The 21,325-nt window shown below is 45.6% G+C and overlaps 1 protein-coding gene across 8 annotated transcripts in view; it reads left to right on the top strand.

Moving 5' to 3' along the window:
* The window catches only part of LOC137335752 (cytosolic purine 5'-nucleotidase-like), a 68,020-nt gene that overhangs the window by 3,927 nt on the left and 42,768 nt on the right, over positions 1–21,325 (top strand). For 5 of the 8 annotated variants that reach the window (XM_068001086.1, XM_068001089.1, XM_068001088.1 and 2 more), the window contains 2 exons: positions 5,010–5,139; positions 12,357–12,657. In XM_068001086.1, coding sequence (XP_067857187.1) covers positions 12,590–12,657 — 68 coding nt within the window. In that variant the 5' untranslated portion in view covers positions 5,010–5,139; positions 12,357–12,589. Of the gene's footprint in view, positions 1–5,009; positions 5,140–10,772; positions 10,880–12,356; positions 12,658–14,718; positions 15,302–21,325 lie in introns of those variants that run through there. The other 3 variants (XM_068001087.1, XM_068001093.1, XM_068001085.1) reach the window with 3 other exon arrangements.

Here is a 21,325-nt window from a genome sequence, read left to right as displayed (position 1 = left end):
TGGTCGAAGGAGAAGGTGGAGAGGCGGAGAGGTTCAGGGAGGGAATTCCAGAGCTTAGGGCCAAGGTAGCTGAAGGCACGACTGCCAGTGGTGGAGTAATTAAAATCGGGGATGCAAGAATTGGAGGAGCGCAGGGGTCTTGTAGGGGTTGTAGGGCTGGAGGAAGTTACAGAGATAGGGAGGGGCGAGGCCATGGAGGGACTTGGAAACAAGGGTGAGAATTTTAAAATCAAGGCGCTGCTGGACCAGGAGCCAATGTAGGTCAGCGAGCACAGGGGTGATGGGTGAACGGGACTTGGTGGGAGTTGGGATACAGGCAGCAGAGTTTTGGGTGAGCTCAAGTTTATGGAGGGTGGAAGATGGGAGGCCGGCCAAAAAGATTATCAGATGATTTGAATCAAGAGGGATCGACTGCATTTAGTGTCCCCAGTACATATTGACCTAAGGTGGTTAAGCGTATAACATTTTGCATTTTATCTATATTGTCAGGGCTCACGCCCATTTTGGGAGCATCTAAAGGTTCCATGGCCCAAAACGTAGCACATTATACTTGTGTTTGTGAAATGTTTATCGATATTCCCTTTCATCTCTGATGTTCCATTTAAAGCTGAGCTGAAAATGCTGTCAGAATTTAGAGGCAAGGTCTGATAGTAGTTAGTGACATAACGGTGAGCCTGTCAGAGAATTCCCTTGTGCGCACTCATCTTCATAGCTGTCATGGTGTACGATATGCACAGTTCTTTTCCTGTCGAAAGCTTGCGATCATGGCTTCTTCTCCCACAACAGCATTACCCATACAAACAGTATTGCCAGTTGTTTTAAACAGGAATATATCTATCAGACAGCGGTGATCCAGTTTGAAAAGACTTGGAGAGTAAAATTGAGGGAAAAAAATCTACCTGGTAGAAGTTATCCTTAATTGATTCCCTTTTTCCTCTCTTTTTCTCACTGCCCTGAGTGGAGATAGGCCCTTTTGAATATGGAATCACTGCAGGTAATAGCTCCAAAGAAAGAACTGATACTGAAAGTAATGGAGCACAAAACAAATTCCAAAATGCCAATCAGTTGCCATATTTGTAGTACAAGTCATTTTGTTGCAATGTACCATTATCCCAGTGCCGATTGACAAATGGCACCAGTCTTTCAGACTTCAAATCATTTACCTTGCCAGGAAAATTGGGACACCTGAAGAACTTCAGAGCAGGCACGTAACCCTGACCGTATGCATAATTAAGTGAATGTGGTGTAGTGCCATCAGCTCCAGCGTGTGGCACCATCGATGATTTGGTGCGACAATTGAATAGAGTTTGAGGTACTTTGTGCAGTACAAGAGAAATTTAAGACCGCCTGAATTTACATATGTACCAATGGATCTCCTGTGTTTTTGCCTGTGGTGAAAAATATGACTGTTCATGAAAATTGAAGTTCATTGTAAAAATTGGGCTTTTGCTGGTTTCTTTTTTTCTTCCCCCCCCACCCCCACTGTTTTTAAGTTTGCGATTTATTCTTTGATTTTTATTGAAGCTTTCTTCACGATTTTTAATTTAGCTCGTTCAGTTTATTTGCTTTGTCTTTTCATTTTATTTCTATTCTCTGGTTGCGGATCTGGCTCACTGCAAAACATTGTTTTAAGCCCATCGTTACTGGCAGTGAATGGGAGTGGTGATGCTGCAAGAGGTAGCGCTCAACAACTAGAGCTGAAGCTTGGTGGGTGGGAGCGAAAGAGATGGCGATCAGCTTGTGCCGCAGCAAAGCAATCGACGTAGGAAGAGAATGCAGCAGGAGCTGGTGCCCAGTCGTCATCTGACATGAGCAGCGAGAACTGAGACTTTAAAGGGAGGGGGTTGGAAGCTGGTCCAGGGAGGCTGAAGCAAAGCTGGGGATGATGAACAGTAACAATCATTAAGAGAACAAGATCCATACAGGTCTTCTGTGTTGACGCTTATTGAGCTGTTCATTATTCGCTGTACAGTTCAAAGCAATAGGGAAGGAAAGAAAGGAGGGGGGTGGCAGTATTGATCAAAGAAACTATGATAGCACTGGAAAGGGATGATGTAGTTGAGGGGTCAAAGACCGAATCTATTTGGTTCGAATTAAGGAATAATAGAGGAGCTTTACATTACTATTGACCACTAAATAATGGAAGGAGATAGAGGAGCAAACTTGCAGGGAAATTACAGAAAGATGCAAACGCCATAGAGTACTGATGATGGGGGACTTCAATTATCCCAATATAGCCTGGGACAGTAATGGTGTCAAGGGGAAAGAGGGGGAGGAATTCCTGAAATGTGAACAAGTGGACTTTTTTGATCAGTGTGTTTCCAGCTCAACAAGGAAGGAAGCACTGCTCAAACTAGTTCTGGGGAATGAAGTGGGGCCAGTGGAGCATGTTTCATTGGGGCAGCATTTGGGGAACAGTGATCAAGATATAATCAGGTTTAAAATAGTTATGGAAAAGGACAAGGAACAATCAAGCGTAAAAATACTTAACTGGAGGAGGGCTAATTTCAGTGAGTTAAAAAAGGATCTTGCCCAGGTGGATTGAAATCAAAAAATGGTAGACAAAACAGTAATTGAACAATGGGAGGCCTTCAAGGAGGAGATGATTCGGGTACAGAGTAGACACATTCCCAGGGGGGAAAGGAAGGGCATCTAAAGCTAAAGCTGCTTGGATGACTAAAGATATAGAGATTAAAATGAAACAGAAAAAGGAGGCTTATGACGAATGTAAGGCTCATAATACAGTAGAACCAAGCTGAATACAGTAAGTAAAGAGGAGACCTAAAAAAAGAAATGAGGGGCAAAGAGAGAGTATGAGAATAGATTGGTGACTAACATAAAAGGGAACCAAAAAATCTTTTATAAACATATAAATAGTAAAAGAGTAGTGAAAGGAAGGATGGGGCCGATTGGGGACAAAAAAGGAGATCTTCTTGTGGAGGCAGAGGGCATGGCTGAGGTACTAAATGAATACTTTGCATTGGTCTTCACTGAAGAAGAGGATGCTGCCAACATAGCAGTAATGGAGGAAGTACTACCGATATTGGATAGGATAAAAATAGATAAAGAGGAGGTACTTAAAAGATTGGTGCGACTCAATGTAGAAAAGTCACCCGGTCCAGATGGGATGCATCCTAGGCTACTGAGGGAAGTAAGGGTGGAAATTGTGGAGGCTCTGGCCATAATCTTACAATTCTCCTTGCATATGGGGGCGGTGCCAGAGGATTGGAGGATTGCAAATGTTACACCCCTATTCAAAAAAGGGGAGAGGGATAAACCTGGCAATTACAGGCCAGTCATGCTAACGTTGGTGGTGGGGAAACTTTTAGAGATAATAATTCAAGACAAAATTAATTGGCACTTGGAAAAGTCTGGGCTAATAAATGAAAGTCAGCATGGATTTGTTAAAGGAAAATCGTGTTTGACTAACTTGTTTGAGTTCTTTGATGAAGTAACGGAGAGGGTTAATAAGGGTAGTGTGGTTGATGTGTATATGGACTTTGAAAAGGCATTTGATAAAGTACCACGTAGAAAAATTATTAGAGGATTAAAGGGACAGTGGCTGCGTGGATACGAAATTGGCTAAGGGACAAAAAGCAGAGAGGAGTGGTGAACGGTTGTATTTCAGACTGGAGGGAAGTATACAGTGGTGTCCCACAGGGGTCGCTATTAGGACCATAGCTCTTTTTGATATATGTTAATGACTTGAACTTGGGTATAGAGGGTATAATTTCAAAGTTTGCAGATGGCACGAAACTCAGAAATGTAGTAAACAATGTGGACGACAGTAGCAGACTTCAGGAGGACGTTGACAGACTGGTGAAATGGGCAGACATGTGCCAGATGAAATTTAACATGGAGAAGTGTAAAGTGATACATTTTGGTCGGAAAAATGAGGGGAGGCAATATAAACTAAATGGTACAATTTTGAAGGGGATGCAGGAACAGAGACCTGGGTGTGTGTACACAAATCTTTGAAGGTGGCAGGACAAGTTGAGAAGGCTGTTAAAAAAGCATATGGGATCCTGGGCTTTATTAATAGATGCAGAGTGTACAAAAGCAAGGAAGTTATGCTAAACCTTCATAAAACACTGGTTAGGCCTTAGCTGGAGTATTGTGTTCAATTGTGGACACCCCACTTTGGGAAGGATGTCAAGGCCTTAGAGAGGGTGCAGAAGAGATTTACTCGAAGGACTTCAGTTATGTGAAGAGACTGGAGAATCTGGGATTGTTCTCCTTAGAGCAGAGAAGGTGAAGGAAATTTGATAGAGGTGTTCAGAGCAGTTTTGATAGAGTAAATAAGGAGAAACTGTTTCCAGTGGCGGAGGGTTGGTAACCAGTGGACACAGATTTAAGGTGATTGGCAAAAGAACCAGAGGTGACATGAGGAATCACTTTTTTATGGAGCGACTTGTTATGATCTGGAATGAACTCCCTGAAAGGGTGGTGGAAGCAGACTCAATAGTAACTTTCAAAAGGTAATTGGACAAATACTTGAAGGGGAAACAGGCCTATGGGGAAAGAGCGGTGGATTGGGACTAATTGGATAGCCCTTTCAAAGAGCTGGCACAGGCACGATGGGCCGAAAGGCCTCCTTCTTCTGTGCTGTACCATACTAAATGAAAAAAATTGTAGAGTCAATTGTACATTTCATAATCTTGCTATCGTTGATACTGGTGATTATGTGATCAGCGTAGATAGCATTGGAATAGAAACGAGATGTGTGTCAGCTTTTTGATTGTGTTAATTTAGGGTTGTTGTGAATGTTGCTGATGTCTGTGGCTCTGAGAGAGTTTGAATCCTTTCTGTGGTGGTACTTTCATCGAAGGAAGAATTTCCATTTGCAGGATCTGTGCTACATTTCTTCAGTCTGCTGTCTGACTGAGAAGGTGTGTTAAAGGTTTGTTTATTGGCTGATTCTCGCACTGTGTGGAACAGACTTCTTCAGAAACTGGCTGTTCTTATTTATTTTATAGTCCACCAGTTTCAAATTATTTTCTCCTTTTTAGGCTTCCTTGTGGGCACTTACTGTTTCCAATTCCGAGGGCGCATATGAAGCTGCCTGCCTCCACTCCTTTTGAACAGCCTGGTCTGAAGAGTGTGAAAGTGACTGAGGTGATGTTCGATCCTTGATGACAGGTGAGATTGGGAATGTGCTAGGTTGGATATCGAGCACAAACTTGTGTGTCCTCCCCCTCCCACCACACTGTTACGGGAAACCGTCATGTTTCCCCATTCCTTTAAGTCAGATTGTCTGTCTCTCCGATCTTACTATGAGCTCTGTACAGATATTCTCACTGTGAAAAGGATATGCATGCAAATTGATTATAGGCATCTATGACAATTATTTTTTCTAAACTACTTGTTAGTGTCTATATTGTAAATACAGTTTCCTTACACAGAGGTCAGGGATAACAGATGGCAAAAATGTCAGGAGATTACATTATAATCAAGGGGTTACAGACTAAAAGGTAGTCAAGGGGTTTGAATGGTGTACATATAGAGAGAGGGGTTGGTGTGAGGGTGTGTCTGAGAATTGGGGCTACAGTGTTAGCAGACTCCTCTCTGTCTCCCTACTTGTGTCCAGCGAAGCTCCATGCTGGCAGCAAAGCCCTGTGAAATTCCATCAGTAATATATCTGGGAGTTGCTGTTTGGAAATTAATGGAGAGATTTGGATGGTTTACATATAGAGTTATACAGTAGTGGATACCATTACATTCGTGTAAATTCAATTAATGTATAGATTTATGTGGATACAATATAAGCTTCCTGGTTTTATTTCCTGTTAAATTGGTGCTCCCATATGTTTTTCAACAAATGTCAAGAACTAAATCATGAATTGACCACATTTTATACAGTGAGCTGGACATTAAAACAAAATCATAGAATGGTTACGGCACAGAAGGAGGCCATTCAGCCCATCAAACCTGCGCCAGCTCTCTAAGAGCAATCCAGCTAGTCCCACTTCCCTGCTCTTTCCCCGAAGCTCTGCAAATTTTTCTTCTTCAGGTACCTATCTAATTCTTTTTTGAAAGCCACAATTGACCCTGCTTCCACCACCCTTTCAGGCAGTGCATTCCAGATCCTAACCACTCGCTGCGTAAAAAAGTTTTTCCTCATGTCGCCTTTGGTTCTTTTGCCAGTCACCTTAAACCTGTGCCCTCTGGTTTGCGACCCTTCCGCCAATGGGAACAGTTTCTCTTTATTTACTTTGTCTAGACCCCTCATGATTTTGAACACTTCTATCAAATCTCCTCTCAACCTTCTCTGCTCTGAGGAGAACAACCCCAGCTTCTCCAGTCTATCCACGTAACTGAAGTCCCTCATTCTAGTAAATCTTTTCTGCACCCTCTCTAAGGCCTTCACATCCTTCCTAGAGTGCGGTGCCCAGAATTGGACACAATACTCCAATTGTGACCGAACCAGTGTTTTATCAAGGTTCAACATAACATCCTCGCTTTTGTACTCTATGCCTCTATTTATAAAGCCCAGGATCCCATATGCTTTCTTAACCGCTTTCTCAACCTGTCCTGCCACCTTCAATGACCTGTGTACATATACCCCCAGGTGTCCCCGTTCCTGCATCCTCTTTAGTTTATATTGTCTCTCCTCGTTCTTCCTCCCAAAATGTATCACCTCACACTTCTCTGCGTTAAATTTCATCTGTCACGTGTCCGCCCATTCCACCAACCTGTCTGCGTCCTCTTCAAGTCTATCACTATCCTCCTCACTGTTTATACACTTCCAAGTGTCATCTGCAAATTTTGAAAAGTGTGTCAATTGTTGAGGACACGTTTGTCTGTACAGTGACTTCACGTAAAAATTGGTCAGTGAGTTCCTGTAAGATGAGTGGTTTAGTCTTTTACGTAAATTCCTGTGTAGAAGAAAATGTTAAATTCCGAAAAGAAAACATTCTTATCTAGTCAGACAGAATCTGATCAGCCTGAGCCTGGTCTGTTAATCACAGCACTCATATGACCTGCTTTTTATTTTGTACTTTTATGACATGGTGTATCCACTGGGTGGCAGCAGATCACACAAACTTCTGAGAAGGCAGAAAGATGATGGGAAATCAGGATACTGGGGTGCAAAAATTGGAATGTGCAGACTGCAGGGCCTAAACTGCCTCTGAATGTGCAGTTATGGGAGTTTAACTGTGTATGTGTGAGAGTTTAGCTGGCTGTGTTACTGCTCCTGTGAAACAGACTAACTGCCTGTCTAAATTTCATTATTCACTTCAACTATGTAGTCCTGAAATTTCACATCTACAGCTTTATTGTCGATGTTAGCCTTAATATGGTTACCAAAGAAACAATTGTATTTTATCTACGTGGGTGCATCAGTCCCATAATGTGTGAATTTTTGTATTAAAATAAAATATAATTGTATTGGGCTCTCAGAGACCTCCTCTGCCATTCACACAGTCACATAATGAAGAATTCCTTTCTCTGTTCTCTCCCTCAGTCTTTTCTTTCAGTTTGTCAGTCTGTGCCTTGATGTAGAATCAGTTTGTTGTTCAGCATCTTCCTTCTCTCCCTCACTGTCTGTCTGTCTGTCTGTGTGTCTCTCTCTCCACCGCCCCCCCCACCCCCGTCTCGCACTCTGCGCAGTTAAATTGCAGTGTGTAATTAGGTCAGACTCCAAACTCGCTTATCAGTCAGAAAGCATCACGTCATTGAGCAAGGTCACAACATCAGTGCAGCAGTAATCCTGTACGATTAAAAATGTTCCCAGAGTGAGGGCAGTGGGAAAGAAGCAAGATCTGAATCAATATGAACGCAGCTTTTTTCAGCAAGTACATGAATAAAAGGCAGTTTGAAATCTCAGCTGTGCTTTGTATGACCTGTACATATTGCTACCCCAATATCTGTGCTTGTAACTGCTTCTCTGCATTGATTGTTGCCTTGGTTCCAGTTGCCATTTTGTTTAAAATGGAAAGGTTACACTTGTCCATGAGTCATTGCACCCGTAGGATTACTGCTACTACAATAACAGCAACTTTCATTTATAGAGAACTTTTAACGTCGTAAAACGAGCCAAAGAAGGAGATATTGGGTCGGGCGACTAAAAGCTTGGACGGTGAGGAGGGTCTTAAAGGAGAGAGTGGGAGAGAGGTTTGGGGAGGGAATTCCAGAGCTTAGGGCCGAGACGGCTGAAGGCACGACCACCAATAATGGGGGGAAGGAAGTGGGGGAGGGACAAGAGCCCACAGTTGGAGGAATGCAGAGTTCCCTGGAGGGTTGCAGGGCTGGAGGTTTTTTTTTCAAAAAATATACTTTCTTCATAAAATTTGCAGCAATACATACAATACAGTTGTCATATCACATTCCAAACGTACACAATACAGATCATACAATTTGCAGGTTACATGAAGTACAGTTCAATGAACACATTGGACATAATTGCAGTTCATGACACTCTTGGGTGCCTCATTGCATTACACTCAATACAGATTATTGATAACAGGTATGTTACAGATTTTTTACAGGTTCAATTAGAATTTTACATTCTGCTCGAGGGGGTTTTTCCCTGATTGCAGCCCCTCTGTATACATTGGCGGGAAGGCTCCAAACGGTTGCCTTTCCCCACAGATCCTTTGCGGCGGCCGCACCCGTCCTCAGTGCGTCCCTGAGCACGTAGTTCTGGACCTTGGAATGTGCCAGTCTGCAACACTCGGTCGAGGACAGCTCCTTGTGCTGGAAGACCAGCAAGTTTCGGGCAGACCAAAGGGCGTCTTTCACCGAGTTGATGGTCTTCCAGCAGCAGCCGATGTCCGTCTCGGTGTGCGTCCCCGGGAACAGCCCGTAGAGCACAGAATCCTGTGTTACAGAACAGCTCGGGACGAACCTGGACAGATACCACTGCATCTCTCTCCAGACCTTCTTTGCAAAGGCACATTCCAGAAGGAGGTGGCTGACGGTCTCGTCTCCAGTGCAGCCTCCTCGGGGACAGCGCGCAGTGGCGCTGAGAGCCCGGGAGTGCATGAAGGATCTGACGGGAAGGGCCCTTCTCCCCACCAGCCAAGCTAGGTCTTGGTGCTTGTTTAACAGCTCTGGCGATGAGGCGTTCTGCCAAATGACATTGACAGTCTGCTCGGGGAACCAACCGACAGGATCCACCATCTCCTTTTCCCGCAGGGTCTCGAGGACGTTACGTGCGGACCACTTGCTGATCGCCTTGTGGTCAAAGGTGTTTTTCTGCACAAACTTTTCCACGAAGGACAGGTGGGGCGGAACGGTCCAACTGGACGGAGCGTTCCGTGGCAGCGTGGCCAGGCCCATCCTCCTCAACACCGGGGATAGGTAGAACCTCAGCACGTAGTGACACTTTGTGTTTGCGTACCGAGGGTCTATGCACAGCTTGATGCAGCCGCACACAAGGGTGGCCATCAGGATGAGGGCCACGTTGGGCACGCCTTTCCCCCCTCTCTCTGGAGATTTGTACATCGTGACCCTGCGGACACGGTCCATTTTTGATCTCCAGACAAAGCGGAAGATGGCTCGGGTGACTGTCGCGGCGCACGAGGTTGGTGAGGGGCGAAGCCATGGAGGGATTTGAACAGATGAGAATTATAAAATTGAGGTGCACTGGACACAGAAACAAGGATGAACATGTATGTATGAATGGGGTGTATTTTTGTGAATATCTACTGTCCTTCAGCAAGTTTGCCCCTCAGCGATCTGCCTTGCCTCCCTCCTCCCTGCCTTCAAAAACCTCTTTAAGGCACTTCTCGTCTGCTTGTGCTGCTTCCTTGGCCCTCTTCTCCCTTTTTGCCCTCACTGTCCACTCTCTATCCAGCATCCTGTAGCGCACAGTGAGACATCTCTGCACTGAAGTATTGAAGAGCCCAGTTTAAGCTGCCCAGTCAGTCTGTGTGTCATTGCATCCACAAGAGAATCAGTTAACTTTATCAAATGAAGAGTGTAAAATATATCCATCTTTGACGGCTGAAGGCATGACCGCCAATAGTGGGGGGGAAGGAAGTGGGGGAGGGACTGCTTGAAGTTTAGTGCTATGTGGAGTCAGGCTGCAATAGCAGTAGCTGGAGAGGCTGATGAGATGTCACAATCTCAACAGTGATTGCAAGGATTTGGAACAATGAGGTTGATTGTAACTCTACCCGCCTGCTGGAAACCTGGCGAGTGGGCAGTTAAAATCACCCAGGTTACTTACCCGTCCTAAAGCCACCGGGAACTGACTGTTCCCGATTGTAATCTGCTCTACTGAGTAGATGGCAAGGGCACCCGCCCAAAGCCAGTGGGATCTTTCTTTACACATGCATGGCAGGTTCCGATGGGCGTCACTGTTTTTGGCTGCAGAGTTCAGTATTCCAATGGTTTTGTTGACCACTGGTCCAGATTGATTGGACGTATAAGTGACTCCTCAAACACTTTCAACTTCATTCTTACCGATTTCAACACCACTTATGTCACCTGTTTTCAGATACTTTACATCAGACCATACACATTTCATTGGTCATTGTTCTGCCCACTCACATATTTTGTCCAACTCGTTTTGGAGTTCCTGAGCTGCCTTCTCAGATTCATTAGCCTCTCCTAGTTTGCTATCGTCTGAAAATGTACCCAATTTCCCTTGAAATTCTGACGCCAAGTATGGTTGTGGACTGGTGGCAGCTTGCTGGGGAGCAGGCTGTGCGTCGCCCCCAGACTCAAACGATGATGACAAATGTACCAGCACGTACAGAAATTTGACATAATATCTCATGAAGCCTTGAAGCTGTAAATGTTTGTCGTCTTTTGTCTCCTCTAAGCTTTTATCGTCTTCTTAATGAATGCGTTGAGTAAGCAACACCTCGACACAGCTTGTTCGTTTACTGGAGGAAACATACAAACAAAGCTTCATTTCGCTCTCTTTTAGGTAAAGTTATGGTCAATATAATCAGATTTGAAGAGAAAAGATATGACTTGTCCTGACTTTTAAATTAAGAACACTAATAGTTCTGCATTCCATTGTTCCCCCAGAAGAGTTTACTTTCCAGCTCTGATCACATTACTGAAGTGCTCCTATTATTGAGATAAACACGTAGCAAGTAGCTGTCTTTAGAGAAATGTGGAGGACAACACAACAGTTGGTAGCAAAAAAAAAATCACCAAGTGCCCAGTTGGGTAGATGTCATGGAGCTAATTTTGTTGCCACCAATATGTATTTCAGACATCGAGACACCTATCAAACTGGTTCAGCTTTGAACTGGAAGTTATCCCCAGCACCTTTTTTTAAAATTCGTTCACAGGATGTGGGCGTCGCTGGCGAGGCCGGCATTTATTGCCCAATCCTAATTGCCCTCGAGAAGGTGGTGGGTGAGCCGCCTTCTTGAACCGCTGCAGTCCGTGTGGTGACGGTTCTCCCACCTGTCTGTTCCTTGCGAAATGTTGGGCAGTTTGTGACCGATGATGTGAATGAAAAGTCTTAGGCACTGAGGGATCTATACAATTTTTGGCTGATACTCTGAATCTGGAGCCGGAGGTGATAATGCCTTGTCCACCAGTTTGCTTCTATTTATCCCCTGCTTGTTATCCCAAAGAGCAACTGAGATACAAGGTCCAGGTTCAGACTAAGACCAAGCAGTGTCTGCACTTTGCATCAGATGACGTCAGTGAGACAATGTGGAGGTGTTAATTAGAGGGAAGCACACTCACTGAGTGTGGATTGGCAAATTGGGGGTGTTGAATGATGCTGCCTGCTGGATTTTTTTGACTAGGACTTGACTATTAGGGACCATGGGCGGCCCATATTAAAGATACCAAGAATATAAAGAGTGGGGCCCCACCCATCGCTCAGCTGTTTAAGGCACTGAGTATTGAGTCATCAGTCCTAGGTTAATGCCAAGTTAGCTTATCTTAACCGACGATGTTACAAATGGCCTGAGTATCCCTGCGGAGGGAGGAGAAAACTGGTGAGGGTTCCTGTTCCTGATTGCCATCCAGCGACCTCTGCCAGATGTGGTCACATCGTTTGCCAACATTCACCATTCCAGCTCACACATGAATCATAGCGACTTGGATGATGTGCCACAGGACAATTAACGAGTGTACCCTAGAAAGAATTCCATGCTTTCAGGAGAAGCAGAGGGAGAAATGAGGGAGTTATGGGCTATGGGAAGGAGGGATTTTTGTTTTTAAGAGAAATATGTACAAATAAAAACAAGGATCTATCAAATACAGCAGTGTATTTAAAACAGAATTAATGAGCCAAGTGTTTGTGTTTACTGAGAGTTGTCTTGTTTCAACTCCAGTGAACAGTAACTGTTCTGAGTGGCTCCACAGGAATCAAAAGACTAATGTTTAGTTAGAGAGCTATTCAGCTGATATCACAATTGTTTTTTTGGTTCTGTCAGGGAGCTCCATAAGGAGCGCTGGATGTTGATATCTCCACCATCTGTACGTACCAGCCAGGGCCATGATTGACATTGTGAAGCAGCCCCTGCTGAGTTTTGCTGTGTTCACAGCTCACCAGTAAAACTCAGCCAGTACCACTTCAGAAAATGAATTTCAGCGCTCCGTCAGCAAGCAGGAATGAAAGCTGCTCCAGATGTTCCTTCCGCCGGATGTGCTCGCTGAGGTCAGCTAAATGCTTGTACTTTCACAAAGGATGGGATGGATGGGTGAGAAGGCTGCAGTGAAAGGTTCACCTCACAGGTAACAAGCTATTTAAGGAGCACGAGCCCAGCCACATGGACCCCGGACGGGTTAATCCTGCAGATCAGCTGGCAGGAATTATAAACCATTTTCCTCACTCCCCGTCACTTCAGTTGTCAGCCCTCCCAACGGGTCTGCTTCATGAGGACTAAGGCAGGAGCTGGTCATGGTTCCTCTGCTCAAAGTGATCTTTGATGTCAGAGCCAACAGATTTCTACACCGGGTGGGAGATGAGAATGCAGTCACTGTGGGCTTTGGTCCACCCTCACAAGTGCTGCCTGTCTTATTTAGTGTTTATGATGAATATTGGTTTATTTTTGGCGGATCTACTGTCTCATTTTGTGGTAATCTGTGCAAGAGTGTTGGGCATGGGCAGAGAGTCCCAAATAAAAACAGCAATAGCTGGAAATGTACACGAGTCAGTCAAGATCTGAAGGAGGGAGAGGGAGAGGGCGAGGGTAGCCCCCCTCCATCAGAACACATGGGCAGAGAGCTTCTCTGCAATAACCAGAGGTGAGCTCAGGCAAAGTGCTGGCCGCTGACCAGTCACTCTTTATTTATTGTTTTTGCAGTGTTGCTTCACTAATCCTTTGAATGGTGCGTGGTTTGTAAAAGCACTCGGCAGAGCAACTTAATGCGATTTGAACAACTTTATGCAATATAAGCTGCCTCTGCGGAAAATTTACTGCAATCTGTTAAATATTGGTGAATTGTCCTGCAAATCAGCTAAAACTCTGATTCGTTTGTAAGCGGATTTGCCTGTATTTTACATTTAAACACACACAGTCTCGTTTGTGCCGAAGAATTTTTTTTTTTGGTTTATCCTGAACCTGCCTGTTTGAACCACAGATCAGTGCATGTTTTTAAAAGTACTCGCTGCGGATACAATGATCATCATTGGAAAATTGTGGTGTGAGGGATTGTGCTGCACAGCATGTTGATAAGCAGGCCTCTTCTCTGGAGGTAAAATGAAGGACTGTTTATGTTGTGACGATTGTGTGACAAATAAATGGCCCGGCAACTATCTCCACTCCGCAAACCCTTCCTGGGAATGGGGAAAAAAAACTTGCACAATGTCACAAAACCCTCGCATGGTCTGGGCACTCGAACAAAACCCAAATCCAATTATGTGCAGGAGTTTTCATTGCTCTCCACCCTCAGGCATCTTAAGTACAGGAAAACCTGTTTAACACACATCACAAACGAACCTTCCAATTTATACTTGTGATCATAAATACTTTACCTAGTTCTTAATTTGTGCAGCATAGAAACTGATGTGGGAAAACAAATCTCCGGGTTCCTTCATTTGATTGCCTGTTAGAATTGGACAAGCTATTTGATGGTCTTTGTTTCACCCATTTCCCTTAAATGGGCTCAGATCTTAGACCCCCCCACTGCCCCCCTGAAGCCCGTTCTACATATTCATTCCAGCATTCAGTGCCGAGAGAATGGGCAAAGGAGAATGATGTTCTGAGTGTGTCCCAGCTGTAGAACATGAGGAACCTCATGAGATGCTATGTTTTATTTGCAGTGAGTCCTCCTGGTAAATGTTGGGGCTTAGCCCTACACTTTATGAGAAGTGCCATAGAATGTTTTGCATCTTCCAGGAAAGGCAGATGTGACCGTGGCTTACTGTTTGATCTGAAGACCGATGCCTGTGACATGCAGTGCACCCCTCGCACTGTTCTGATTGTCACTTTCAGGGATGAGCTTAAATTGTTTGAGTCAGGTCTAATCTCATAATCCCCTGATCCACACTAGCAACTGATCAGAACAAATAGATAATCGAGCAACCTCAAACTGATGACAGCACTTTACTAGGAATGTAGTTTAAAAGTATTTAGCGCTGTTTCTGCTGGAGAAAACTTTATTCTCCAATACTCTCCATACCATTTAAAAAACTTCTCTTAGTGAAATGAAGGAACCTGGAGAAACTGGTGTAAAATATTATTTTACTATATCAGTTTCTGTGCTGCACTAATTAAGAACTGGATGAAGTATTTATGATAAGTATAAAATGGAAGGCTTGTTTGTGACCTATTAAACAGATTTTCCTGTACTTAAGATGCCTGAGGTTTGCTGAAGTGGAGAGGTATGAAAACATCTGCAGATAATTGAATTTGGGTTTTGTTTGTGTGCTCGCCCATGGGAGCGTTTTGTGACATTGTGCAAGTTTCTTTCCAGACTTGGGAAGGGTTTGCGGAGCGGAGATAGTTGCCGTTATTTATTTGTCACACAATCATCAGGAGGTCGCCAAGGGTTTCTTCGACCTTACTGCAGCAGCTGCTGAAACGTGCTGAGCTCCCTGTCACAGCAAGCACACAGCTCCAGTGATAAACTGGAGCCTCTCAGCTGGGCTCGACTGATAGTGTATCACGAATGAAGAACTGGAAGTGAATTGACTAATTTCTCCTTGAGCGGTGAGTCGACTGGCTTGATTCTCCAGCTCTCTCCACACGGTGTTACACAAGAACCTTACACTGCAACAAGTTAGAACGACAGTGATGAGTATGGGAAGTGTACCAGGCGAATGCTCAGGGCAGAGCAATCAGCACTCACCTCACGAGAACCACATCAACTTCCGAAGTGCAGGGGATTGTCATCATGTTGATTATCGACAACTGAAAAGAGACTATCACCACAGGTAAAAAAAAACCATTCACAGATACTTCGTAGAGTTATGGTTGTTCAGAGCCAAAGCATAGAGCGTCATTGTACAAATCCAATAGGTTCAGACATTTTCGCTAGAAATTTAAACATATTTGTATTAAAATTATGAGCTGTTTGAAAAATAGGATAGGATTCTGCTGGCATCTGACACCAGCAACAATCTTATTTCACTTAAATACTCTGGACTCTCCTAAATAGAAAACCTGCAAACTACCTATCCAGCTTCAGTACGTGAACTGCGGAAGTATAATAGCGCTCTCAACTCTTAAAGCACTTCACAGGTAGAGATGCACGTCAGCTCATCAATTATTGCTTATCACTGTTTATTTAGTAAAAGTCACAATATTGTACGGAAACGTAGTCAAAGCAGGCGCTGTTCAGGGTTCTGCTGAAAGGCTTGGTGAATCAGATTTCTTACTGCGACACAAAACGCACTCCTGGATTTAGTTTACAATGCAGCAGAGTTGCCTTTTGCCCCCAGGGTAAAGCATTACTTTGCTTGGCTCAGACTTCCAAACACGTCACAGCTTTCCCATTTATTTTGTACCTTTTAACACTCAGTAGCAGGAACGACCGATACCATACGGAATGCTCTGTGTCAAATGTACTTGGAGAGAAGTTAGTGAAACAGAAATTAAAGATGTGTAGACATGAACCATCTGGAAGGTACAGACTGAGTGACATTCATTTTATTTCATTTAAATCATAGAGAATCAAATAATGGGACAACACAAAATATGTTAACCTGGCTTTGGGAAATATAAACCACATAAAAAACTGCAAAATGTGCTTAATTGTTCACTAAATAACTATACAGCCATCTTTAAATCTCTGAAAAGAACAGTAAGCTGCAGAATCTACAGTCAATTGAGGAAGGGAATTCCACATCATCACGGCTTGAATACGAAAAGAAGATGCCTTTGCTGCACGCTTTTGTGTGTGTTCAATTTATTCTTCCCGTCAGGTTGTGAATGGTAAGAAATGGCAAAGACGGCTGTCATTTTGCTCCAAAGAATTCAACTAAGAATGCTTCCCTGTGGAAACAATTCAGTGGCATTTTCTATTTTTGCCTGACGTGGCGTTCTGTTTGCCTCAGGCACAGTGTCGTTTCTGAGGTTACTTAAAATGATCAGCGTGTATTTTTATATTTCAGCTTTGATGAGCTGGTTTCAATCTAGTTTCCCAGCCTACTCTCCCTGTGTGGGACACTGCTCTTTACTGAGCTTCCTTTAGCTCCCTGGTACAACACTCCCAACAATATCCTTCAGCCCGTGGTCTGACTGTGCAACAGCACAGCTATCAGGGTCACTACCCAGGGGTCTCATCAACCCCCCGACACTGTTATCAGGGCCGCTATCCAGCAAACCCCTTGACACAGTTATCAGGGCCTCCACCCAGGGGTCTGACCACACACTGATTTTTTTATTTTTGTTACCAGTCCTCCGAGTGGCCTCACCACAAGCTAGAGCTGTTTTATGGGGACCTCCTCCCAACAGCCTGACCACACGCTGATGCTCTGTTATTAGAGACTTATCCCAGCAGCACACTGCTGCTCCACTATGACTCGACACACTGGCGAACAGATCAGAGCATTTCAGGCAGGTCAGGTAGATTTAAGTAACAGTCCAGAAAGCACTTTTGGTTGTGGGATAAATGCTTGGGCCACTAAGCACATATTTCGGAAGATTTTTTGTCTGATTATGCCTCAAGCACCTTGGGCATTTTTCTACATGAAGGTGCTGGATAAATTTTCTATATAAATGCGAGTTGCAGTTGAGTTTTCATCCCCATTGAGTTTGGATTGTGTTACTGATAGGCAAGTTTAATCAGCGAGTATCACTGAATAACAAAAAGATGCAAGCATCGGGGTTCAGTGTAGTTTTTCCCCCTTGTTTTATAAATATTTTCCCCTGAAAGTGCTGATTCTTGCTGGGGTATGGCTTGTTTGGGTGCTGGATATGTTCCAGTGCTTTGTCTAAATGCCCATTCTTCATGTGTGCGCTCAGTCAGTGAGGCTCAGGCTCTCTGATTCTCCTCCCCGCCCCCTGCTGATTTTCATTTGGTGTATCTGGGTCAGTGAAGGAGTGGGGTGAAGGTGCTTGGGGATGTGCCCTTCTCGCTCCTGCCTTTTTGCGCTAACCCACCATTTCCCCAGTGCCCGGGTTGGCAGTGAAGAATGTGCCCGGCTGTATCTTCCCAATTTGTCTAACGTTGGCAGACAACCACCCTGTGTAGGCTGGCCTCTGTAAATCGGAAAGCACTCTTCTGATTCCGGTGTGTGCAGGTACGACCAAGGCGTCCAGCATTTTCCTGACAACAGTGGGGCTCCGATTTCTCCTTTTTGGCATCTGTGCTCAGCGAGCGTGGCCTTGCACAGGCTCAAGAACAGCCCGGTAAATTTTCTGCAGGCAGCACAGGCTGACTGCGACCCCATGGGGCACCATAGCTGAGGGGCCTGCTTCCTCTACTTAAATAACCCCGAGGCGGAAAGGTCAGAGGTGCAGACCTTCCAGGTACAGATGGGTCAAGGACTCATTGGATAAAGTTGCTGAGCGATTTGAGGAGCCAATTCCATTTGTAACTTGAATTGCAGTGCCACTTCCACTGCATGGAACAGGTTGGTGTTGGCAGAGGACATCGTTTTCAATGGGAAATTACACAAGAAGATCAGAGAAGGATCAAACCCCGGAACCCATTCCCATCGGGAGAAAAACTTGTTTCCAGATAATAATTTAAAATGGTTTTACTTTCAGCGAGAACAAATATAGATTGCGTTGCAAGTAATTCAGTAACTTGTGCAAAGCGCTGGAACCTCCTGCAGCTGAGTCCTTGGATCTGCAGGTACATTCCCTGAATTTCCGGACAGGATAAAGCTCAGTGAGCAGGTGCCAACCCAGTATTCAGGCTCGCAGGTTAATGTCCACTTTACACAGATAACATTACAACTGACTGTTCTCATTTTTCAGATTCACAGATCAGCATTCAAATAGCTTCCATGAACTGCTCAGAGATTTATCATGCAGTCTTACATTACGTCACCAACTTAAACTGGCAAAAATGAATTACGAACCATAATTTTCCAAAATTCTCTGGCAACGGGAATCAAGACTGAGACCGGTACATACAGTATTCACACTGGGTCAGGACTGAGACTGGTACATACAGTACCCACACTGGGTCAGGACTGAGACCGGTACATACAGTATTCACACTGGGACAGGACTGAGACCGGTACATACATCACCCACACTGGGTCAGGACTGGGACTGGTACATACATCACCCACACTGGGTCAGGACTGAGACCGGTGCATACATCACCCACACTGGGACAGGACTGGGACTGGTACATACATCACCCACACTGGGTCAGGACTGAGACTGGTACATACAGTACTCACACTGGGTCAGGACTGAGACCGGTACATACAGTATTCACACTGGGACTGGTACATACAGTATGCACACTGGGTCAGGACTGAGACCGGTGCATACATCACCCACACTGGGACAGGACTGGGACTGGTACATACATCACCCACACTGGGACAGGACTGGGACTGGTACATACAGTATGCACACTGGGTCAGGACTGAGACCGGTGCATACATCACCCACACTGGGACAGGACTGGGACTGGTACATACACCACCCACACTGGGTCAGGACTGGGACTGGTACATACATCACCCACACTGGGACAGGACTGGGACTGGTACATACATCACCCACACTGGGACAGGACTGGGACTGGTACATACAGTATGCACACTGGGTCAGGACTGAGACCGGTGCATACATCACCCACACTGGGACAGGACTGGGACTGGTACATACAGTATGCACACTGGGTCAGGACTGAGACCGGTACATACATCACCCACACTGGGTCAGGACTGGGACTGGTACATACATCACCCACATTGGGACAGGACTGGGACTGGTACATACAGTATGCACACTGGGTCAGGACTGAGACCGGTGCATACATCACCCACACTGGGACAGGACTGGGACTGGTACATACATCACCCACACTGGGTCAGGACTGGGACTGGTACATACATCACCCACACTGGGTCAGGACTGGGACTGGTACATACATCACCCACATTGGGACAGGACTGGGACTGGTACATACAGTATGCACACTGGGTCAGGACTGAGACCGGTATATACAGTATGCACACTGGGTCAGGACTGGGACTGGTACATACATCACCCACACTGGGACAGGACTGGGACTGGTACATACATCACCCACACTGGGACAGGACTGGGACTGGTACATACAGTATGCACACTGGGTCAGGACTGAGACCGGTGCATACATCACCCACACTGGGACAGGACTGGGACTGGTACATACATCACCCACACTGGGACAGGACTGGGACTGGTACATACAGTATGCACACTGGGTCAGGACTGAGACCGGTGCATACATCACCCACACTGGGACAGGACTGAGACCGGTACATACATCACCCACACTGGGTCAGGACTGAGACCGGTACATACATCACCCACACTGGGACAGGACTGAGACCGGTACATACATCACCCACACTGGGACAGGACTGAGACCGGTACATACATCACCCACACTGGGTCAGGACTGGGACTGGTACATACAGTATGCACACTGGGTCAGGACTGAGACCGGTACGTACATCACCCACACTGGGACAGGACTGAGACCGGTACATACAGTATGCACACTGGGACAGGACTGAGACCGGTACATACATCACCCACACTGGGACAGGACTGAGACCGGTACATACAGTATGCACACTGGGACAGGACTGAGACCGGTACATACATCACCCACACTGGGTCAGGACTGAGACCGGTACATACAGTATGCACACTGGGACAGGACTGAGACCGGTACATACATCACCCACACTGGGTCAGGACTGAGACCGGTACATACAGTATGCACACTGGGTCAGGACTGAGACTGGTACATACATCACCCACACTGGGACAGGACTGGGACTGGTACATACATCACCCACACTGGGTCAGGACTGAGACCGGTACATACAGTACTCACACTGGGTCAGGACTGGGACTGGTACATACAGTATTCACACTGGGACAGGACTAGGACTGGTGCATACATCACCCACACTGGGACAGGACTGAGACTGGTACATACATCATCCACACTGGGACAGGACTGAGACTGGTACATACAGTATGCACACTGGGTCAGGACTGAGACCGGTACATACAGTATGCACACTGGGACAGGACTGAGACCGGTATATACAGTACCCACACTGGGTCAGGACTGAGACCGGTACATACATCACCCACACTGGGACAGGACTGAGACCGGTACATACAGTATGCACACTGGGACAGGACTGAGACCGGTACATACAGTATGCACACTGGGACAGGACTGAGACCGGTACATACATCACCCACACTGGGTCAGGACTGAGACTGGTACGTACAGTACCCACACTGGGTCAGGACTGAGACCGGTACGTACAGTATTCACACTGGGACAGGACTGAGACCGGTACATACAGTATGCACACTGGGACAGGACTGAGACCGGTACATACATCACCCACACTGGGACAGGACTGAGACTGGTACATACAGTATGCACACTGGGTCAGGACTGAGACCGGTACATACAGTATGCACACTGGGACAGGACTGTGACCGGTATATACAGTACCCACACTGGGTCAGGACTGAGACCGGTACGTACAGTATTCACACTGGGACAGGACTGAGACCGGTACATACAGTATGCACACTGGGACATGACTGAGACCGGTACATACATCACCCACACTGGGACAGGACTGAGACTGGTATATACAGTATGCACACTGGGTCAGGACTGAGACCGGTACATACAGTATGCACACTGGGACAGGACTGAGACCGGTACATACAGTATGCACACTGGGACAGGACTGAGACCGGTACATACAGTATGCACACTGGGACAGGACTGAGACCGGTAC

Source organism: Heptranchias perlo, chromosome 20 (genome assembly GCF_035084215.1).
Source record: "Heptranchias perlo isolate sHepPer1 chromosome 20, sHepPer1.hap1, whole genome shotgun sequence".
NCBI lineage: Eukaryota > Metazoa > Chordata > Chondrichthyes > Hexanchiformes > Hexanchidae > Heptranchias > Heptranchias perlo.
This window is presented reverse-complemented; position numbering and strand designations above follow the sequence as displayed.